Source organism: Sinohyriopsis cumingii, chromosome 1, assembly GCF_028554795.1.
Source record: "Sinohyriopsis cumingii isolate HCF-2022 chromosome 1, ASM2855479v2, whole genome shotgun sequence".
Taxonomy (NCBI): Eukaryota; Metazoa; Mollusca; class Bivalvia; order Unionida; family Unionidae; genus Sinohyriopsis; species Sinohyriopsis cumingii.
Genome location: NC_142961.1, coordinates 148,973,215 through 148,992,585, shown reverse-complemented (window position 1 = coordinate 148,992,585; position 19,371 = coordinate 148,973,215). Strand labels below are relative to the sequence as shown.

The window sequence follows — 19,371 nt, the reverse complement described above, 5'->3', positions numbered from 1 at the left end:
TTAAGGTTGGCTCCCCCACGCAATGGTATGGCTTCCTTAACAGCTTTGTTTGAAACATATGGCTGAGCCAGTTTTAATCAAACTTGGCAGGACTGTTTTATAAGACAGAATTATGTTAGACTGCTTCTTTGCAGTCTTGTGGCTTCCATTGCAAAACACATTTGGTAAACATATTTTAAACTGAATCAGAACAGCATGCCTAATTTTCATGAAACATGGGTTTCTTTCAACCCAAGACACTTGTCTTATCACTACATTTGCCTTTTAGACCAGTGTATGCAGGACAAGTAGTATTAGACCCACTTGTGCCTGACGCATACTTGCCATATATTCTGACAAATACACAAGTGTTGCAAAGATAAAAGATCGACACAGATATAGTTCAAGAAATACAAAAAGTATTTTCTCAAGGTTTTTATCTCCTTACAAAGAGCAAAACAATTTATATTTTCAACAAATAATATGTTGTTTGTTTTAAATCGAGATTTATAGGTTACTGCATTTGTATGGGAAAATATGAATGAGATTTTTGGATGTAAATACTGCACGACCTTGGGAGTGCAGTACATGTATATCCATCCGACAAAACGGGTTCATATTTTCCCATACAGATGCAGTAACCTTTTTATTATATGCTCATTTTCTTATTCTTCCTGTTTAATTATATTGACAAAATACACTACAAGAAACAAAGTAACTGAATGTATGCCGTATTCCAAACTTAATACACAAGTGCAGATTCATCATTACACAACAACAACATTATTGCTGCACACATAAGTCCGCCCAGATAAATTAGAACTTAGTCGATCGCTTGACATAACTTTTGAAATAAAATGGCATGTCTAGTTAAAATTGAAATTTGGAGTTATATTGTGAATGAATGCACATTGCAACAACTTTTCCATTTGATCTGGAATTAATAGATTTTGGATTTTTTTTGATTCTACGAAATTTGGTGATTATGGACTAGAGTTATATGTGACAATTCCACATGAAATGTGTCGGATTGAAGAAGCGAGGGAGAAGCATGTTGACATCTACAGATGTGTTTCTGTTTCTGTCATTGAATGTTTGAAATCATAATGTGGGAAAAATATGAAGTCTTTTCAATTGCAATTATCAAAAAGATGCTATGGAATTTAATGCTTATTTCATTTTGAGTGAAGTAAGGAGGATGTAGTTACACTTATGTTCGAAATTACAGTACAATTTTGAAATGTGTAATCAAGATTGAGAACCAGTGACATGGCTCATGTAATTTGGATTTGCAGAACTAAGAAGGTACATTTTGAGGAAATTCAGGATGTAAAACTGTAAGTAGATTTTTTTGCCATTCTTATTACCAGCTAAAGAAGACAGTTTGTGCCTTGTCACTTGTATGTTATTTTTAAGGACCGTTTCTGGCATCTACTCAATAGCTAGCCTAAATCCGATGCATTGTATCAAACAAGTTAATGCAGAATGTGCCAAAGCAGCTGGTATGTGGCAGTCCACGAAACATCTGCTTTACTTCATTCAGAAACAAATTTAATCCACCAAAATGTAAAGTGCATACTATGCGAGTGTCCAAGATTTGTTTACAAATCAAAAGTGCTGGCATCTGCGTCCATTGTTTGTTTACAATAGAAACTAGTTCCTTTATGCATGTGAATGCAATATGAAGGTGTGCAATATCTTAAAATACTGAACAATTCTGACAATGTAAATTTAATGGAGAAAAAAATGAGCATATAATAATATTAATGTTTATAGGCTGCCAAAATGTTGACAACATCTTAAGCATAATGATCTGTAACAGATTGTACTCGTCATGTGGGATGGGTTTATCCCATATGCCTTTCTAACATGGACACTCATCATGTGGGATGGGTTTATCCCATATGCCTTTCTAATATAGACACTCGTCATGTGGGATGGGTCTATCACATATGCCTTTCTAACATGGGCACTCATCATGTGGGATTGTTTATCCCATATGCCTTTCTAACATAGACACTCTCATCATGTGGGATAGGTTTATCCCATATGCCTTTCTAACATGGGCAGACTGTATAATGCATGTATAGGAATGAGAGAAATATGTATCACTTTCTAGTGGTGATGGCAGCTAGAGTCTACACCAGAGGTGGGCAAACTTTCCAGTGCAAGTGCCGCATACACAAATTTACACCTTGTCGCGGGCCGCATAGTTCATTACATAAAATAATTAATATTTGAAATAGCAAAAACAAAAGATTTTTCTAAATGACATCATAATTAATTTTCAGTTGTTAATATGTTATTAATATTTGAAAACGTAAACTTCAAAAGAAGCACATTTATTTGATAAACAGAGTAACATAAACAGAGTCAGTGCGAATGATGACTTGTTCCTAGGCCACATGAAAACCCTTGGCGGGCCTCATGAAAGCCCTTGGCAGGCTGCGGCGATGGGCCATAGTTTGCCCACCCCTGGTCTACACATTTAAGTTTTTGTGTCAGTTTTTGCAAGATGGAGACATGAGGAGTACACATCAACACCTAGATGCAGGTGAGACATGGAGTTACCAGAACACTTTGTTAAATAATAAGGTGAGACATTGAGCTCTTAGAACATTTGTTAATTATAGTTTTGAACTTAATCTTAAAAATGTACAGATATCAAAATTTAGTGACTTACCAGTATTTATTTGTTTGTACTATTCATTAGCATCATTTTAGACTTGTTTCATGCATTTAAGTTTATGTACATGACATGAATGTATACTATCTCTTGTCACTTACAAGCTGACTCCAACTGTAGACAGTATAGACCCTGAACTGCCATTGCCTAATGTGACAACAGATCAGGATCAATGTTATGACCCTGAACTGCCACTGCCTAATGTGACAACAGATCAGGATCAGTGTTATGACCCTGAACTGCCATTGCCTAATGTGACAACAGATCAGGATCAATGTTATGACCCTGAACTGCCATTGCCTAATGTGACAACAGATCAGGATCAGTGTTATGACCCTGAATTGCCATTGCCTAATGTGACAACAGCTCAGGATCAGTGTTACTTTTTCTACTGATTAGTCCTTGCAAACCACGTAGACTCAACTCTGCTGTTTGCGGTCAGATCTGATTTATAGGTGAGAATATATGGTCTGTATGAGACAGGCAGACAGAGATATAGTGAGGAATTAATTAATCTGCCGGTTGATCCTTACAACTTTTTTATTATGCCTCCACTGGTTGCCATGGCAGCAGCTTGATTTGGTCATGTCCATTGATCTGTATTTTCCGTCCAAACTGAGAAGTGTGTTAGCAGGATTGGACAAAATCTACTTAGTGTACAGAACTGAAATTTAGCTAAAATATTTCTGTGCACCTGTAGATGACCTTCATAGATTTTCAGGTCATTGCAACAATCTTTTGTTTTCACTTTTTGGATTTAGAGTTGTTTTTTTACACAAACCTTGTTTGCATGATTGAGCACAAATCACTTGAGGTAGACAGGCGAAATTTAATATTAATATTATTATATTTAATATTTATATTCATATCACAAATGACTGAGTTCGATTTATACGCAGTTATAGGTATATATATATTTCTGGCGAAAAATTCTTGAATCAGTTCTTTTACTCAGACATTTTTGTCTGCTTTTGTACAGTGGAGGTATATGTGTTGTGTCAAAAAAAATCAAGTTGATCATGCAGTCAGTGGAAATGGAAAAAAGCCCATTTCCATGTGTGACACCATAGAGAGCCATAAATTGTCTGATTCCTAAACATGTGAGATACAATTTAATAATGGTATTACATTATCTATGTGATGCTATCAATGTCTGCAATGCTTCTTGCAGTGTTAGCACTAAAATGAAAACTTGTTCCAGCCTATAAACATAATTTTTCTTTACACTAAATACATTTGTTGCAAAGGAACTTTTTGAAGCTGATTCTAACAACATACAAACTTTGAGAAAATACTCAGTATTTCTGAAGCTGTAATGATGCCTCTGATATGCATTCTTTTTTCCATCTGTTTCCTCGTGAGAAACAAAAGAAAAATTTCCATAATGTATGCATTGATGTAGATAAGAATTTGTGGGCAGCAACTTTGCCTGATTCTTGCCTACATTTTTCTGACCCATTGGTGGGATTTACATATCCCATATCCCAGCATGCAATAGATTTTATTAATCCCTCACTTCTAAAAGTTGGTGTTAAAATCTTGCAGAGTGGAAAGGGGCTGGCATGTTGTTCACTCTTGTTTGTCCACTTTTACATGGAAATAGTGCCTCTTTATTGGGTTGAATTATTTTTTCTTCAGACACATTATATACATGAAAAAAGTAAAGTGTGATATGACTTGAAGTTTTTCATTTTTATGATTATGTTAACTGTGTGTCCACAGGTCAGCTTTCTCCTTGAAGCAGCCTTATGCAGTGCCTTGATCATCATTATGGAATTGACTTTTATTGCAAAATCAGAAAATTACCTGACTTGTTCCATAAAGAGTCTTGTGTACCTTTTGTAAGCCCCAGGATAAATGTGTTAGGAACCTATGCTGCCATCCTTCTCCTCAATCAAAAGATTTGGTCAAGTTTTGGATTTATGTTTCATGCGGCGGAGGATGGGTTGAATTTAAAGTAAGTTTAAAGTAAGTTTTTTGGCTTGGATTGGTATTTTGAGAAACTCCTTAGGTTTCATACATGGAAGATTCAAGTATAGCCTGGATTGTTGTTTTGGGATTTTTTTTTTTACATTGACAAGAGAGATATACCTGATATATACCTGAATATGATATCTTGTTTCCAGGTTATGTAGGTCAAGGGATGCTGAGTGCAGCAGTGGCAGGGTCAATCTTCACATCTCCACCTCCACAAAGCATACTTACTGGAATCAGAACTATTGCCAAGGGCAACCAAGGTCAGTCAAAATCATGGACATTTTTATATGCAACATTGTTGTAAAAAATTATAAATGTTGTCGTGTCCATCATTATTAGATGTGACAACAGGTATAACATCTCTGAACATTATATCTACTGGATCACAGTTTTTCCATCACACAGACTTTTAGTTCAGCCTTACATGCATTTAATGGAGCTGAATTCTAGGGGTACAGAAAAAAAGTAACTTGTAACAGATGATTCTACTTTTTTATATTACATCGACATGCTTGACAACAGTCAGTCAGTCAGCGTAACTACTCTGGTGGCCTAGTGGTTAGATCATCCATCTCTACCTCGAACCCTGGTTGAGTCATAATAAAGACTTATAAAAATGGTACTAACAGCTGTCTTGCTTGGCTCTCAGTATTAAGAAATTAGTGTTAGGATAGATCAGCCTGGTGTCAGGATAATATGACTGGATGGGACATCATGCTACATGTCTGTGGTATGATGCCTCAGTGCTAGACATCACTATAAACTGCCACACTGCAGACATCATAACAATATGACTGAAAAATTGTTAAGGCTATGTTGCAGATCCAAATCAATCACACTCGCACACAGTCAGTCAGCAACAGTTTTTCAATGACCCATGTGGACCACTGACCAGTCAGGTTGCCAGACTGCTTCACTGCCTCTTTTGCCAATTGTGCAGGCATGAAAACTGTCATAAAGAGAAAAGCTCCGACACCTTTTATCTGTTAGATTGATTTATTTATAGCTTAGCAGTTTTCCACCCTGATTTAGCTGAAATTCAACCTTTTATCCCAAAAATGTTGGTGAAGTGTGTTTGCAAATTTCGAAAACTTGAATTTTGTAAAAGTTGATATGCTAATAAGTAGTCGGAGCATAATTGATTTGTTGATTACTGCATGGAATATAGTTTATATTCTAATGATTAGACAAGAGCATAATTGATATGCTGATGAGTAGGTGGAGCATATTGATATGCTAATGAGTAGATGGAGCATAGTTGATATACTAATGAGTAGGCAGAGCATAGTTGATATGATGAGTACATGGAGCACAGTTTATATTCTAATGACTAGAGATGAGAATAGTCGATATACTAATGAGTAGATGGAGCATGGTTGATATATTAATGATTTGATAGATAAGTTAAACAATCCAAGGAAGTATCCATTCATCTATATTTGTAACTTAATTATTGGGGAAACGTTTTAAAAAACAGACTGATGAAATAAATTGGAACATCCTCAGCTTTTTTCTGCTGCAGGCTAGAAAAAGACTTTGGATGTAAATAGTGGCCATTTTGAACTGGCCTCAAGTTCATGGTTGTCATTACATTCTAAAACTCTACTGACATCTCTTTGACTTTTACGGCATTTCATCACTAATATAAGCAGCAGTTTGAGGCCATTGAAACAGAATCGTTGCTATTTTTTCTTTGAAAAGTTGCAGGAATTAAAAGTTAAGAGTGTAGGTATTTCATTTTTGCTGAAACATCATTGTTATATACAAAGACTACAAGGATCTACTCTTTGCGCATCTAGCCAGATGTTGCTCTCTCAAAAACCAACCAATCTGTGAAGTATCACTATGATTACCTCCGAGTCTTTTGCAGAGAGTCAATTTTATTTTTTCTGGCAGTGAAAAGAGATGGGGATCTTCTGGTTGCACTGAAATAAGCCTATCTTGATATAGGTATATTCTCTATAAGTTTACTTCAGGATAACATTACAAAAAGGTATGAACTATTTCCTCATTGTAAAACATTTCTTTAAATGGATTATTTTGCTATGTAGGTGGCTTATCACAGATTCGTTTGAAAGATATAGTATAAATACATGTACAGGCAACAGGATGTAATTAATACTATTCAGTGATATAGCTATATGCTATCATTATTATATTATATTATTTTCTTTACCCTTGTTTACTATATTTTCTAAACACTCCAAATACAGGTAATTTTATATGTAATATAAGCTTCATGAGTCGTTAGAAACAAATGTACATATTTGCGTTCACTATATCACATTGTTTTAATGAATAATACTTAGCCAGGGTTAGGTCTGGCATTCAGAAATCATTCACCTCTGAATTTGATGAACTTTATTTTTTAGCTAGGCTTGTTTCCACAACCAGATGCACTGAAGACCTATTGTTGTCTTATGCATTATTTTATGGGGAAAAATGTTTATTTATTACTGTCAAAATACTGGTATTGTACAAGGAAAACTGATCAAAATCATGACAAAAACTCATTTTTGAGATGAACTGCAAGAATAAGTTTACTTTTACTATTAGCAACACAAATTTATCATAGCATTCATAGTAATACTCATAATTTATAGCTCAGATGCTTTCGCACATAAATGTTTATGATCATGTAAAAATGTATTATATTACACTTAAATGAAACACTGAAAAGTTAACCAGGTATATTTAATCGTGATTGTAATTGGTTAGATTTATATTAATATGTTTTTTAAAATGTAGCTTTAACAGTTGTAGTCATATCCCTATGATGTCTGCAATGTGGCAGTTTATAGTGATGTTTAGCACTGGGGCATCATACCACAGACATGTAGCATGATGTCCCATCCAGTCACATTATCCTGACACCAGGCTGACCTATCCTAACACTAATTTCTTAATGCTGAAAGCCAAGCAAGACAGCTGTTAGTACCATTTTTTTAAATCCTTGGTATGACTTGGCCAGGTATCAAACCCATGACCTCTTGCATCTGAAATGAATGCTTTAAACACTTATGACACCAGAGCAGTGTGATGGTAGTTGAACCTGTAATGTGTGGCTTTTTCATGCATTTTGATGTTTTCCAGTTTCAAAATGTTGTTGTTGTGGGGTTTAATGCCATTTTTCAGCACACGATAGGCTATACATGGCGGCCAGTATTAATGGTGGAGGAAGAACCCGGAAAAACCCTGGAAAGAACCACCGACCCATGAGAAGCTACTGGCAAGCTTTCTCACATACCAACATTGGCCGAATCCAAGACTTGAATCCATGCAGATAGAGGTGAGATGGCAGTGATCCGTAACGGAGAGCGCTTTAGACCACTCGGCCACTCGGGGCCTTTCAAAATATTACATCCACAAGTATTAAGGAGTTGCAAATTTGTACATGGATGCATGTTATACAAAGCAGCATTGTATTGCTGTTTCTTAGCAAGAGTCTGCTGGGAGTCTGGTCTGAAATTTTGTTTACACTGCTCTGGTTTTGGTTTTATATTCTCAGGAATAGGGAACTTTTCTTCAAAAGCTTGTTCATACTGAGATTGAAAAATTTCAGGTTCTCTTTTATTTGGTCCAGCTATGTCCAATATTGTTTTATACTTATGTATCAGAGAAACAGTGACATGTTAATTTTCTTATGTTGGTGCATTACATAATATCAGGGTTGTTGAGCTTGCCTGTACGAAAACTTCCGCCCTGACTTTAACCAGATTTCAGGTGGAATTTTAAAGCGGATTTCACTTAAAGCCTAGATTCCACTTAGTATAAAATTTTAGGTGGGTTCAGGGCGATTCAGGGTGGAATATAGCCCAAAATATGCAAATTAGTCCATCTATTACTAGGCGGAATTTGTTTATTCCGTCTACTAGGCAGAATCTGTTTATTATGCTTATTTATCCTAGATTTCCCTTATTATCACTTTTAGGCAGATTCAGGGTGGAATATAGTTCAAAATATGAAAATTACTGTTACTAGGCGGAATCTACTTCTGCCTAATTATATGGAAATACCTGCAGAAACCCCATCCAATAATGAAAATGTCAAGGTGGATTTCAGATGGGTTTTTTAAGCAATTTCTGCCTAAACCATAAAAAATATACTTCAGATTTCTATTAAATTGCCTAATGATTTTTAGACATTATTGGGAATCAGTGATAAATATTCACAGTAATATTTAAAATGGATCATAAATTTTATTTTGACAGACATTATCATATAAGATTTATGTTTTTCTTGTCCTGAGGGGCAATGCCATTTTCTTCTTGCATACAAAATCTAATCGATGATGGCATCACTTAAGTATTTTTCATTTCACTTTAAAGTTTGGTGAGATTTCACAAATATTTTGACCAAAACTTTCATTGAAATTATGGTGAGATCTCACTAAAATTTCTCTGAAATATTTGTTAGGTTTCACAAAAAAATTGACTAAAACATTTGTAAGATTTCACTAAAATTTTGATCATTATATAGTATTTTACTGAAGTTTCAGTAGTGTTTCAGACATTTCAGTAGGTTTCAAAGAAATAATGGATATGAATTAAACAGGACTTTATTAACCAAGGTGATATTTAAGTGTTCATGGAAACAATTATACTGATGTTGTAATTATATGACATCCAAGGCAAGAGAAATGGGAGTTAATAATAAAAATAATAATAATAATAATAACAATAATAATAATAATAATAATAATAATAAGGACTTTATTTAGAGAAGGTAATTCAATTAGTTACAGAACTAATCTACCTTGAGGCCTCCTATCTGTGATGTACAACATATACAACATGATATGAAGTATCTGTCTTGACACTAAATAATTAAGTGGTTTTAAAAATCAAAGTATCAAGCCTGGAACCTATGCACAGGCATCTGTGAACACATAAACATATATAAAATATTAATCTGCATTGAAAAATTCAGCCGTGAAAATAATGCAAAATTACAGACAAGCATCCATTTGAGACATTGATTATGAGAAGAAAAGCTAGGAGCCTGCCTTATGTCACTTGTACTGTAGACTGGATTTTTGATTGCTCAAACTATGATGTTGTTGTGGTCTCTTGAATTAGTCCTTGTTCCATAAGCAGCCGTGACAAACGTTTGTCATGATATAATTACTCTTATTTTACACTGAATTATAACACACCTAGAATATTTTGATAATATACACAATAATGCCTCACGATATTGAAAGTAGATTCTACTTTTCAGCCAAGAAAATTCCGCAAAGATATGACTATCTTTGATAGACATGGATATCTGGCAACAATTCCCACCAGTGATGTACACATTGTCCCTCCTTAAATTCTGAAGTTAATCAGTTTGGAGTTGTATAACTTCGAAATCATCCTGATTCCTTGTTCAATTCCTTGTCCTATTTAGCACGTTAGCCGCTACTGTAAAGCTCTTTATGGCACAAAAAGTAAAATGCTTGTCCTGGCGTTCAGTTTTCATACAGATTGACCAATTATATTCCCATCGACTTTGCATTCAAGCCATTCTCATTGCCGCACATTTTTCAAATGGTTATTCAATCTCGTATCCCGCTCGAAAATTTGAATTGCCATGTTTAGCAAACACGATGATTCATTGGGCAATTAAATTTTTTTGACCAATCAGAAAGCTTTATACAACGATCCTCTGTTAAACAATAAACGGAACAAATACTTATTTGAAAGCTTGTTGCGGAATGGGACTGGATAGAGCATTATTTAAAACAAAGTTTCGGAGACAATATTAAAAAATGGGTCCATATCGAGGAAATTCAGATCAGGAGAAAAGCGAAATTCTGTTTTAAAACGGAAAGCAAGATGAAAACTTGTTTGAGGGCAGTTAAATCCAATTGAAGTTAAACAAAAATACAACAACAAATTTGAAAAAGAAATTTAACAAGGAAAGATGTGGAAAGAAATTATAAATTGTACCCAAAATAAACAATAAAATTATCAGAAACAGGAAATATAAATGCTGCTGAAAATCATTCAAATTGTACAAGTAACAATTAATGTTATTATATCTTACTGATATTTTTATTGAAATGTCAATGATATTACAATCACAAAATATGACTATATTTTCGGTCATTTAACTTTACAGACACACAAAAGCCAAGTCCTAATTATGCCTTATTTAACTGATGTAAATGACTAAGTTCTTCATTCCGCCTAGATGTTGGTTAGAAAATAAACTAAGTCCAGATTCCTCCTTTCATATAATAGATGCCAGTGACTAAGTTCCTAATTCCACCTAGATGGTGGGTGGAAAATCAACCAAGTCCAAAATTATGCCTAAAGATGTATTATATAGCAGGAATTTGACAAAAGTCCATCTCAGAGTTAGACAGACTCTAGATGGATTCATCTTTGACTTCTCAAATTTTCAGTGTCCGCCTTTGTATTAACCAGAATTTTAACATTTTAGGCAGATTCCGCCTGGAGTCTGCTTAAGTTCCAGGTGGAATCCGCCTAATTATTTCGTACGGGTGTCTAACCGTCAAGCAGCCTGGTTAACTGATGTTTTGACATCATGACTAGTTTCATTTTATAACATTTACAAACCCATACTTATAAGCTTTACTACCTTTTTTTCAATATTCATAAATTTTCACTTCAAAATTATTTTACTTTGCAATAAAGTGGTCATATTTTCAGAGTGTGTTATCCCATGATAAAGTGGTCAACTTTTCAAAGAAAACCTTTTGTTGTTAAGAAACCATCTGTGTTAATTATCAGGCATAGTTACCTCTGATTTGGTGATTCATCGGTTCTAATCCTTGAAATCATTAACTGCCATCTTTTGGGTCATCCTCCCCAATGATCAATGTATGGAAGAAACTGATTCAGTAAAAATTTAAAGATTTCCAGAAGGACATGTCTTGAAAAATAATGTAACCAAAATACAGAGTGGATTATAATTCATGTATCTCATGCAGTGATGAGTAACTCGACAATGAGACCATCGTTTTACCATAGACAAGATGCACATGGCATGAGCTATATGTCCCAAGCATAAAGGTTACACCAGTCTTACATCTATAACCCATATGGCAACATATTACATCATGACTAATTCTTTACAAATTTGTTTATGATACAACAATAAATGCAGTAAATTAATACTAGAGACCCTGCTGATGTTTATGGTCACACATTCAGTAATTGCCATATATACTCACTTGTAAGTTGACTCTAACTGCAAACTGCACAGATCCAGATATGCCATCAGATGTACTACCAAATATGGGTCTATGGAGTTTGTTAGGTGTAATCAGAGTAACAAACAACATAGACCCTGATCTGCAGGCATATTATATGATGGCAGAGCGTGATTTTTGTTGTTTGCAGTTTGACTTTACTTATAAGTGAGTATATGCAATACTCAATCTATAATTAAAAGGATGTAAAGGTGCCCATTTCAATCAATTTTTTACGTTTATGCTTGGGAAGGCTCATATGATGCTAGCTGCATTCTAAAATACATGCCATATTACTACTGATGCCAATACAAATGCTGTATTATATTGACACAAAAGATGGAAATCTCCCTTTGCCAAGGGATTTAAATCTGACTGAAGCTGAAAATTGTCTATAGGTGGTTGCTTGGTTACTGTGGCTAATTACACTGGAGATCGGTTGAACTTTGGTCTGGCCATGGAGCAAGCTAAGCAGGAGGGGATCCACCTTGACTCTGTCACAGTTGGGGAGGATTGTGCGATGGCTAGCCAAGACAAAACAGCCGGGAGGCGAGGCCTTGCAGGTGCTGTCCTGCTTTTTAAGGTAAATATGTAAGATAGATCGCACGGAGAAACTGATCTCTTTTTTTTTCATACATCCATGGTTGGGTAAAAATTAGGTCATATTTTTCAGGGTGTAGTTTATGCATACTTTTGTATTCTTCTGTATCACTGCTATGGTTTAAATTATAATAAAATTGTGAAAATGAAAGAGAAGAAGAGAAGGGGATATGATAGTTGATGTTAATGAAAAATTTCAGTTATTACATAAGTCAGGACTATTTTTGTGAGTATTATGATGATAATTGTGGTGGTAATGTTGGTGGTTTCTGATCTCCTTACCTATTTCAAATATATTCATGTAACTTCAGTATACTCCTGTATGTCTTGTTAAAAAATTCAATTTGATTGATCAGCATTTTGAGTTATCACCATTTTTATATAAAAAATTGTATCTATTCATATCTCTGTGTCACACTTCTGACAGTTAATGTCTTTTAAACCATTTGAGATATATTTGTAAAACTTGTTTTACATTTTTATCATAGAAAGAGTGTATATCACATACAAGAATGGGCCTTTCTCAAAGTATTATTTAAAATGCATGGATATTCCATATGCACTCAATGATAGATCTAGTTTAAACTTCTTAAAAACCACTAGACAGCTTGCAGCTGAATTTTTGGCAGAGAGCATCTTGGCTTAAAGTACTCCCAATTTTATTGAAAATGTGCAAGTATGCCATCAGATATGGCTGCCAATACAAAAAAATAGAAAAACCATTAAATAATTATGTTCTTTAAAATGTTATAAACAGAATTTCAACAAATTTGACAGAATGCATCCTGGCATAAAGGGCTTTCAAAGTTGTACAAATAATGATGATACACTATCAACCTTTGGCCACTGGTACTAAAAATAGAAAAGCCTTTAAACAACTGACCAAAATGTGCCAAGCAGACTTTGACCTAAATTGACAGAAAACATCCAGATAATAAGGGCCTTCAGTTTTATACAAATGTTGCCAATCTGCCATCAGACATTGATTGCATTACTTTAATGTTGCCAATCTAACGTCAAACATTGATGGCATTACTTTAAAATAGATACACCTTAAAGAAACTTTTCCAAAGAAATACTGAACAGAATTTGACCAAATTTGACAGAGAGCATCGTGGAATAATGATGTTTTGTTTTGTACCAGTCCATCATCAAATGTGGCAGAAGTTGCTAAAAATACTTAAAATGTAAAAAATAATTACAACTTTGTCTCAAAACCTGCTTAGCAAAATTTAACCATATTTCAGTAGAAGTCTCCTGGTTTAAAAGCCTTTTAATAGTGGACAAAAATCCAGATGTGCCATCAAATTTGGATGAATGTTTATGAAGAAATTGTGTCCTCCTGTAAAAATTCTTGAACAAAATTTCCAATATTCTGATTTATAGATTAAATTAAAAAAATAAAAATCATAAAAATAAATAATAAAAACTAATGTCATATAATATTTTTAAAAAATATGATTACTAAATGAATAGCAAAAAATAATTTTAGAATGTAATATACATTTGTAATACTGACAATAAATATTGTCAGTATTATGTGGATAAATAATGAAATATTGAAATATTGTCAGTATTATGTGGACAAATAATGAAAATATAAAATTCCAGTTCCAGTGTAATATTCATCTATAATTCTCATTATACTCAATACACGACAGAAACAAGAAAATCCAAAACACCCTTGGAATGAATATCATACAAAACTTTATAATTTAGACCTTTTGGATAAGTTGTACTTGAGCCAGCCTAATTACAGATATAATTCAAATTTTATTCTTTAACATTACACAGTTTAAAGAACCTAATATATATTGCATTTACAAATTGGATGCTGGCAGACACATCAAAAAATTTTAAGTCAAAGATAATATCAAATTTTTATTAATTTATCAATTGGAAATATTATATTAAATAAATAACATATTATAAATATGTGTATATATTTAAAGGGTAATACAGCTGTTTATCTTGATTTCTTCATGAATGTTCTACTGTCACTAAAGATATTTGTATCCATGCCAAATTTACATTTAAGACTGTATCAAGAATGTATTAAAATGAATCAAGATATGACATCATCTTATGTCCTATTATTTATAGCATTGATTTCTTAGAAATTGAATATATTTAATTACATAAAGAATAATTTTGAATTTGGTTTAATTTAGTCTGAAGAAGCTATAAAGCCAGACCGATCACATATCTTGCGTGTTGATGTTGCTTATTTTGTAATATTTATTAAATATGAAACTACAGCAAATACAGAAACCTTAAATTGCTTTCATTTCATTCTGACAATACTATTGAAAGAATTTTTACAGAAAACAACCCAGATTTCTTGGCCAACAGTTCTTGCATTTGGCTGTTAGGCAGATGCCTGCATGGGGAGTGATCTCAGACCCATTTTGACCTCATGTTTCATGGATGAGATCGGTTTCTTTGTGTTTTATCAGCGTTGTCAGATAGCAATCCTTCTCCCTGTTTTGTCTTGGCTTGAAATATTCCATGTTGCTACCCCTGCAAGCTTGCTTCAACCATGCTGGTGGATTGACTGGCATACAGCAGAAATTCTTTGCACAGCAAGAACTTTACAATCCATTTGAATGCTTTGAATAATTATTCCTATTAAAAAAAAAAAAAATTAGGCTTCCCATCAGTAATTATCTCATTTGGTGGGGAGAATAAGAAAATGATAAAAATTCTTTTTTTTAGCTGGATCTCTTATAATTGTAAAGAACTACACTGGAGATCGGATCAACTTTGGTCTCGCTGTGGAAAGAGCCCATTTTGAAGGTTTGAAAGTAGGCATGGTGGTGATAGGGGAGGATTGTGCTTTCTCATCACATAACAAAACAGCTGGCAGGAGAGGGCTGTGTGGTACAGTCCTGGTCCATAAGGTGGGTACTCTGTGTGAATATCACTTTAAACAAAAATATCATTTGTATATGAACAAGAAATTTAAACTCCATTATTTTCAGGTTGATTGTAATACAGATTTTGACAACTATTATGAAGTATTTTTCGCATATGGCATGATTTTGCCATTGAAGTGGAACCTAGGCATAACAAGTTACCTATATGGTGTGGGTTCATAACCTAGGACACTAGGAATTAGAAATAAACCTTGCCATTGGGATTGCAAATTGTTGTACCACAGCACTTTCCAGTCCTATTAGTGTTATTCACAAATATTGATCCTCCAAGTTCAGAAGCTGATATAATAATAATAATAATAATAATAATAATAATAATAATAATAATAATGATATATAAATTTATCTGTTAAGCCTCATTTAACTCCTAGTACAAATTGTATACTAAGTCTCATTTCTGTTGAATTGTTTGCATTTTGTAAAAGCCATCAAGGTCATTTGTGGAGGTTTCTGATGAAAGTTATTCTTCATACTTCAATGCCAAAAAAATGTTAGAATCATTTGTTCTTAAAACAGTACCTTTCCTAATTTATGTTATCATGTGAGAAACTGAGTGGTCTAAAACGCTGTCCGTTACGGATCACTGCCATCTCACCTCTGTTTGCGTGGGTTCAAGTCTCGGATTCAGCCAACTTGGGTATGTGAGAAAGCTTGCCAGTAGTTTCTCGTGGGTCGGTGGTTCTTTCCGGGGTATTCCCGGGTTCTTCCTCCACTATTAATACTGGCCGCCATCTATAGCCTATCGTGTGCTGAAAAATGGCATTAAACCCTACAACAACAACAATCATGTGAGAAAATGTTTTCAGACTGTCAATTTGGCATGCATTACCTCCCCCTGATGAATAAGCAAAGATAATCAAGGAGGCAACTTGTTATAATAGAGAAACATGTTAGACAGTTAGGAAGTCATGATGGATTATAAAATAGACCGTGATCATAAGGACATTTAAGTGCTGCTATTCACTCAGGCGGATTCCGTCTCAATGATGGGTGGTTTTCGTCTCTCTGTTTCATACGGGTATTCACTCAGGCAGCTTTAAAGCATACTTACATGAGCATGTGATGCAAAATATGGATGATGAGTCCATTGAAGGGACCCAGAGTTTTCACTCACTACAGTGTACATGTGTCTTTAAATAAAACTAATTTGCCAATTAAGATACCAACATAGGACAGAAGATACTATCATAGAACAGAGTAACAGAAATTGGAAAGAAACGCAATTGAATATAATCAGAATCAGTTATAATTAATGTGCTAAGATATAAAAGTCCTACCAGGACAGGTGTAAATAGCACCCATGACAGCTGAGATGAAAAGGTCTTACCAGCACTTCCTGGCTCACCACATGTTAACCATTCAATGATTACTTTCCTGCAGCTGTTGTCACCAGATATTTGAAGAAAAAAAAAACTTAATCAGTTCCTGAGGGTGAATTACAACTATATGCAGAACATGCATCCATTATTTTTCATCATACAAGTACCATTCAATATGTAACTTTGCACTCCAGTCCATTTTCAACTAGGATGTAACACCTAAGGGAGATTTTAAAGGTAGCATTGATGGGTAAAGGTGGTGTAAGCTTACATTATCGCTAGATTGCAGGAAATAGGTGGTGGTAAATATATAAGTAAATTACTGGTTGAGTTGACTGTATTTAGTCTGACATATTTTGATAATATATTTATAGGTGTAAAATCCAAGAAACTAACTCATTCCATAATAATATATGTCTCACAAAATAAAGTATTGTAATATTTCCAGGTAAATTTAGGTTCATCTGTTAACAGGTTTTGCATTTCAAGCTGTTTATCCTTCAGCAGAAATTATCAAAAAGCAGTCACATTTACATGTCAGACTATCAAACATCTGATGTCATGCATTTCCGTTTAACAATATCCATAACAGTTATGGATAACGTCTTCACTTTCCACCCTGCATTCGAAGTGATCCAAACTGTGTGGCAAAATAATGGGACTAGTCTTGTTCAAATGACATCACAGTACTGTCCAATGTATTTGTGCAAATGACATCACAACACTATCTAATGTACATGTGCAAATGACACCACAGCAATGTTCAATATACAATGTGCAAATGACATCACAGTACTGTCCAATGTACATGTGCAAATGACATCACAGCATAGTCCCATGTAGATGTGCAAATGACATGATAGCACTGTTCAATATACAGTGTGCAAATGATATTACAGGATTGTCCATTGTACATGTGTAAATGACATTACAGGGCTGTCCATTGTACATGTGCAAATGACATCACAGCACTGGCCCATGTACAGTGTGCAAAGGACATCACAGCATGGTCCATTGTGCATGTGCAAATGATATCACAGTACTGTCCATATATGACAGCACTGTCCAGTGTACAATGTGCAAATCACATGACAGCACTGTCCTATGTACCATGTGCACATGACATGACAGTACTGTCCAATATACATGTGCAAATGACATCACGGCACTGTCCAGTGTAGTGTTCAAAAAACATCACAGCATTGTCCAATATACAAAGTGTAAATGACATCACAGTACTGTCCAATGTACATGTGCAAATGACCTCACAGCATAGTCCAGTGTACATGTGCAAATGACATAATAGCACTGTCCAATGTGCATGTGCAAATGACCTAATAGCATCGCCCAATGTACATATGCAAATGACATCACAGTACTGTCCAATGTACATGTGCAAATGACACCACAGCACTGTCCATTGTATATGTACAAATGACATCACAGTACTGTCTATTGTACATGTGCAAATGACATCACAGTACTGTCCAATGTACATGTGCAAATGACATCATAATACTGGCCAATGTACATGTGCAAATGACACCACAGCACTGTCCATTGTACATGTGCAAATGACATAATAGCACTGTCCAGTCTACATGTGCAACTGGCAAACAGTGTTGATGAGTTTGGATGAGACATTAGCATAATCACCTAAGCAGTCAGAAATGATTGGCTGCATTCATTTTGTCTTGCTAGTTGACACATTTAAATGAAAATGGGGGTGGCAAAGAGGTATGTAAGAGAAACATTAAGAGAGACTTGATAATATACAAATTAGAAATAAAAGTTGTGGTCATACAGTGCTCTCATGTAGGATATCAGGATGGTGGACACAAAGGGTATTGACAGAGAAAACTTGTACCTTTCATTTCTCTACCAATACCCTTTTCATTGCTTCACCCTGTGATATATGTGGTAGTTCACTGAGTCATGTGAATTGATTAATACATGTGCTTTGAACCTCATGTCCCTGCACATCCTGCATTTTTCCAGAGGTTTTTATTATATATTATCCCATATTCCCATTTATATTGCCCCACTTCCCCATATATATTGCCCCATACTGTATACATTATTATATTATGTAGAAATGTTTATATACTTGTCTGATACCTTAAGGATATTCTCTCTTGTTTAACTTCCTTAAGAAAAGCATCTGTTTGTGTGAGTATTCATTTCAGAGATTTCTGCTTTACACACATGCAGCTAAACAAAAAATGGAGCATTTGATCTATACTCACTCCCACCCCATGCTCAGAAATAAATGCATAATTACTTTCCATTATCAGAATCAGCACTGAACACATGAAAAGTTTTTTTAAATTGCTTATTTTTATTAAAGTAAAAAAATGTAAATTAACATTGAGTCTTTATTTTTTCAAGGAAAATTCAAATTTATTTTGCCGTCTGACATTTTTTCATGTAAAATCTGCAGAAATATTAATTTAGTTTTCAAGAAATGATACCTTTAGCAATGTAACATTTTTAATCCTGAATGGACTTGTACTGAATATGGTCAGTAACAATTTTATTTTGCAATGTGTTTTAGTTATGCTATTTTCAGACTCCTTTCGATCAGTATCTCTTCTTTGTTCAACAGAAACAAAATTAACTGTAAAATTGTCAAGGGCAATGACAAAGTTGTTTAGAATCACTCACAAAGTTAGC

The 19,371-nt window shown here is 34.3% G+C and overlaps 1 protein-coding gene across 5 annotated transcripts in view; it reads left to right on the top strand.

Moving 5' to 3' along the window:
* Window positions 1-19,371, top strand: part of LOC149808128 (triokinase/FMN cyclase-like) — a 69,277-nt gene that overhangs the window by 4,170 nt on the left and 45,736 nt on the right. For 3 of the 5 annotated variants that reach the window (XM_089973641.1, XM_089973632.1, XM_089973648.1), the window contains 2 exons: window positions 4,792-4,902; window positions 15,159-15,343. In XM_089973641.1, coding sequence (XP_089829767.1) covers window positions 4,792-4,902; window positions 15,159-15,343 — 296 coding nt within the window. Of the gene's footprint in view, window positions 1-4,791; window positions 4,903-12,241; window positions 12,427-15,158; window positions 15,344-19,371 lie in introns of those variants that run through there. The other 2 variants (XM_089973656.1, XM_089973664.1) reach the window with 2 other exon arrangements.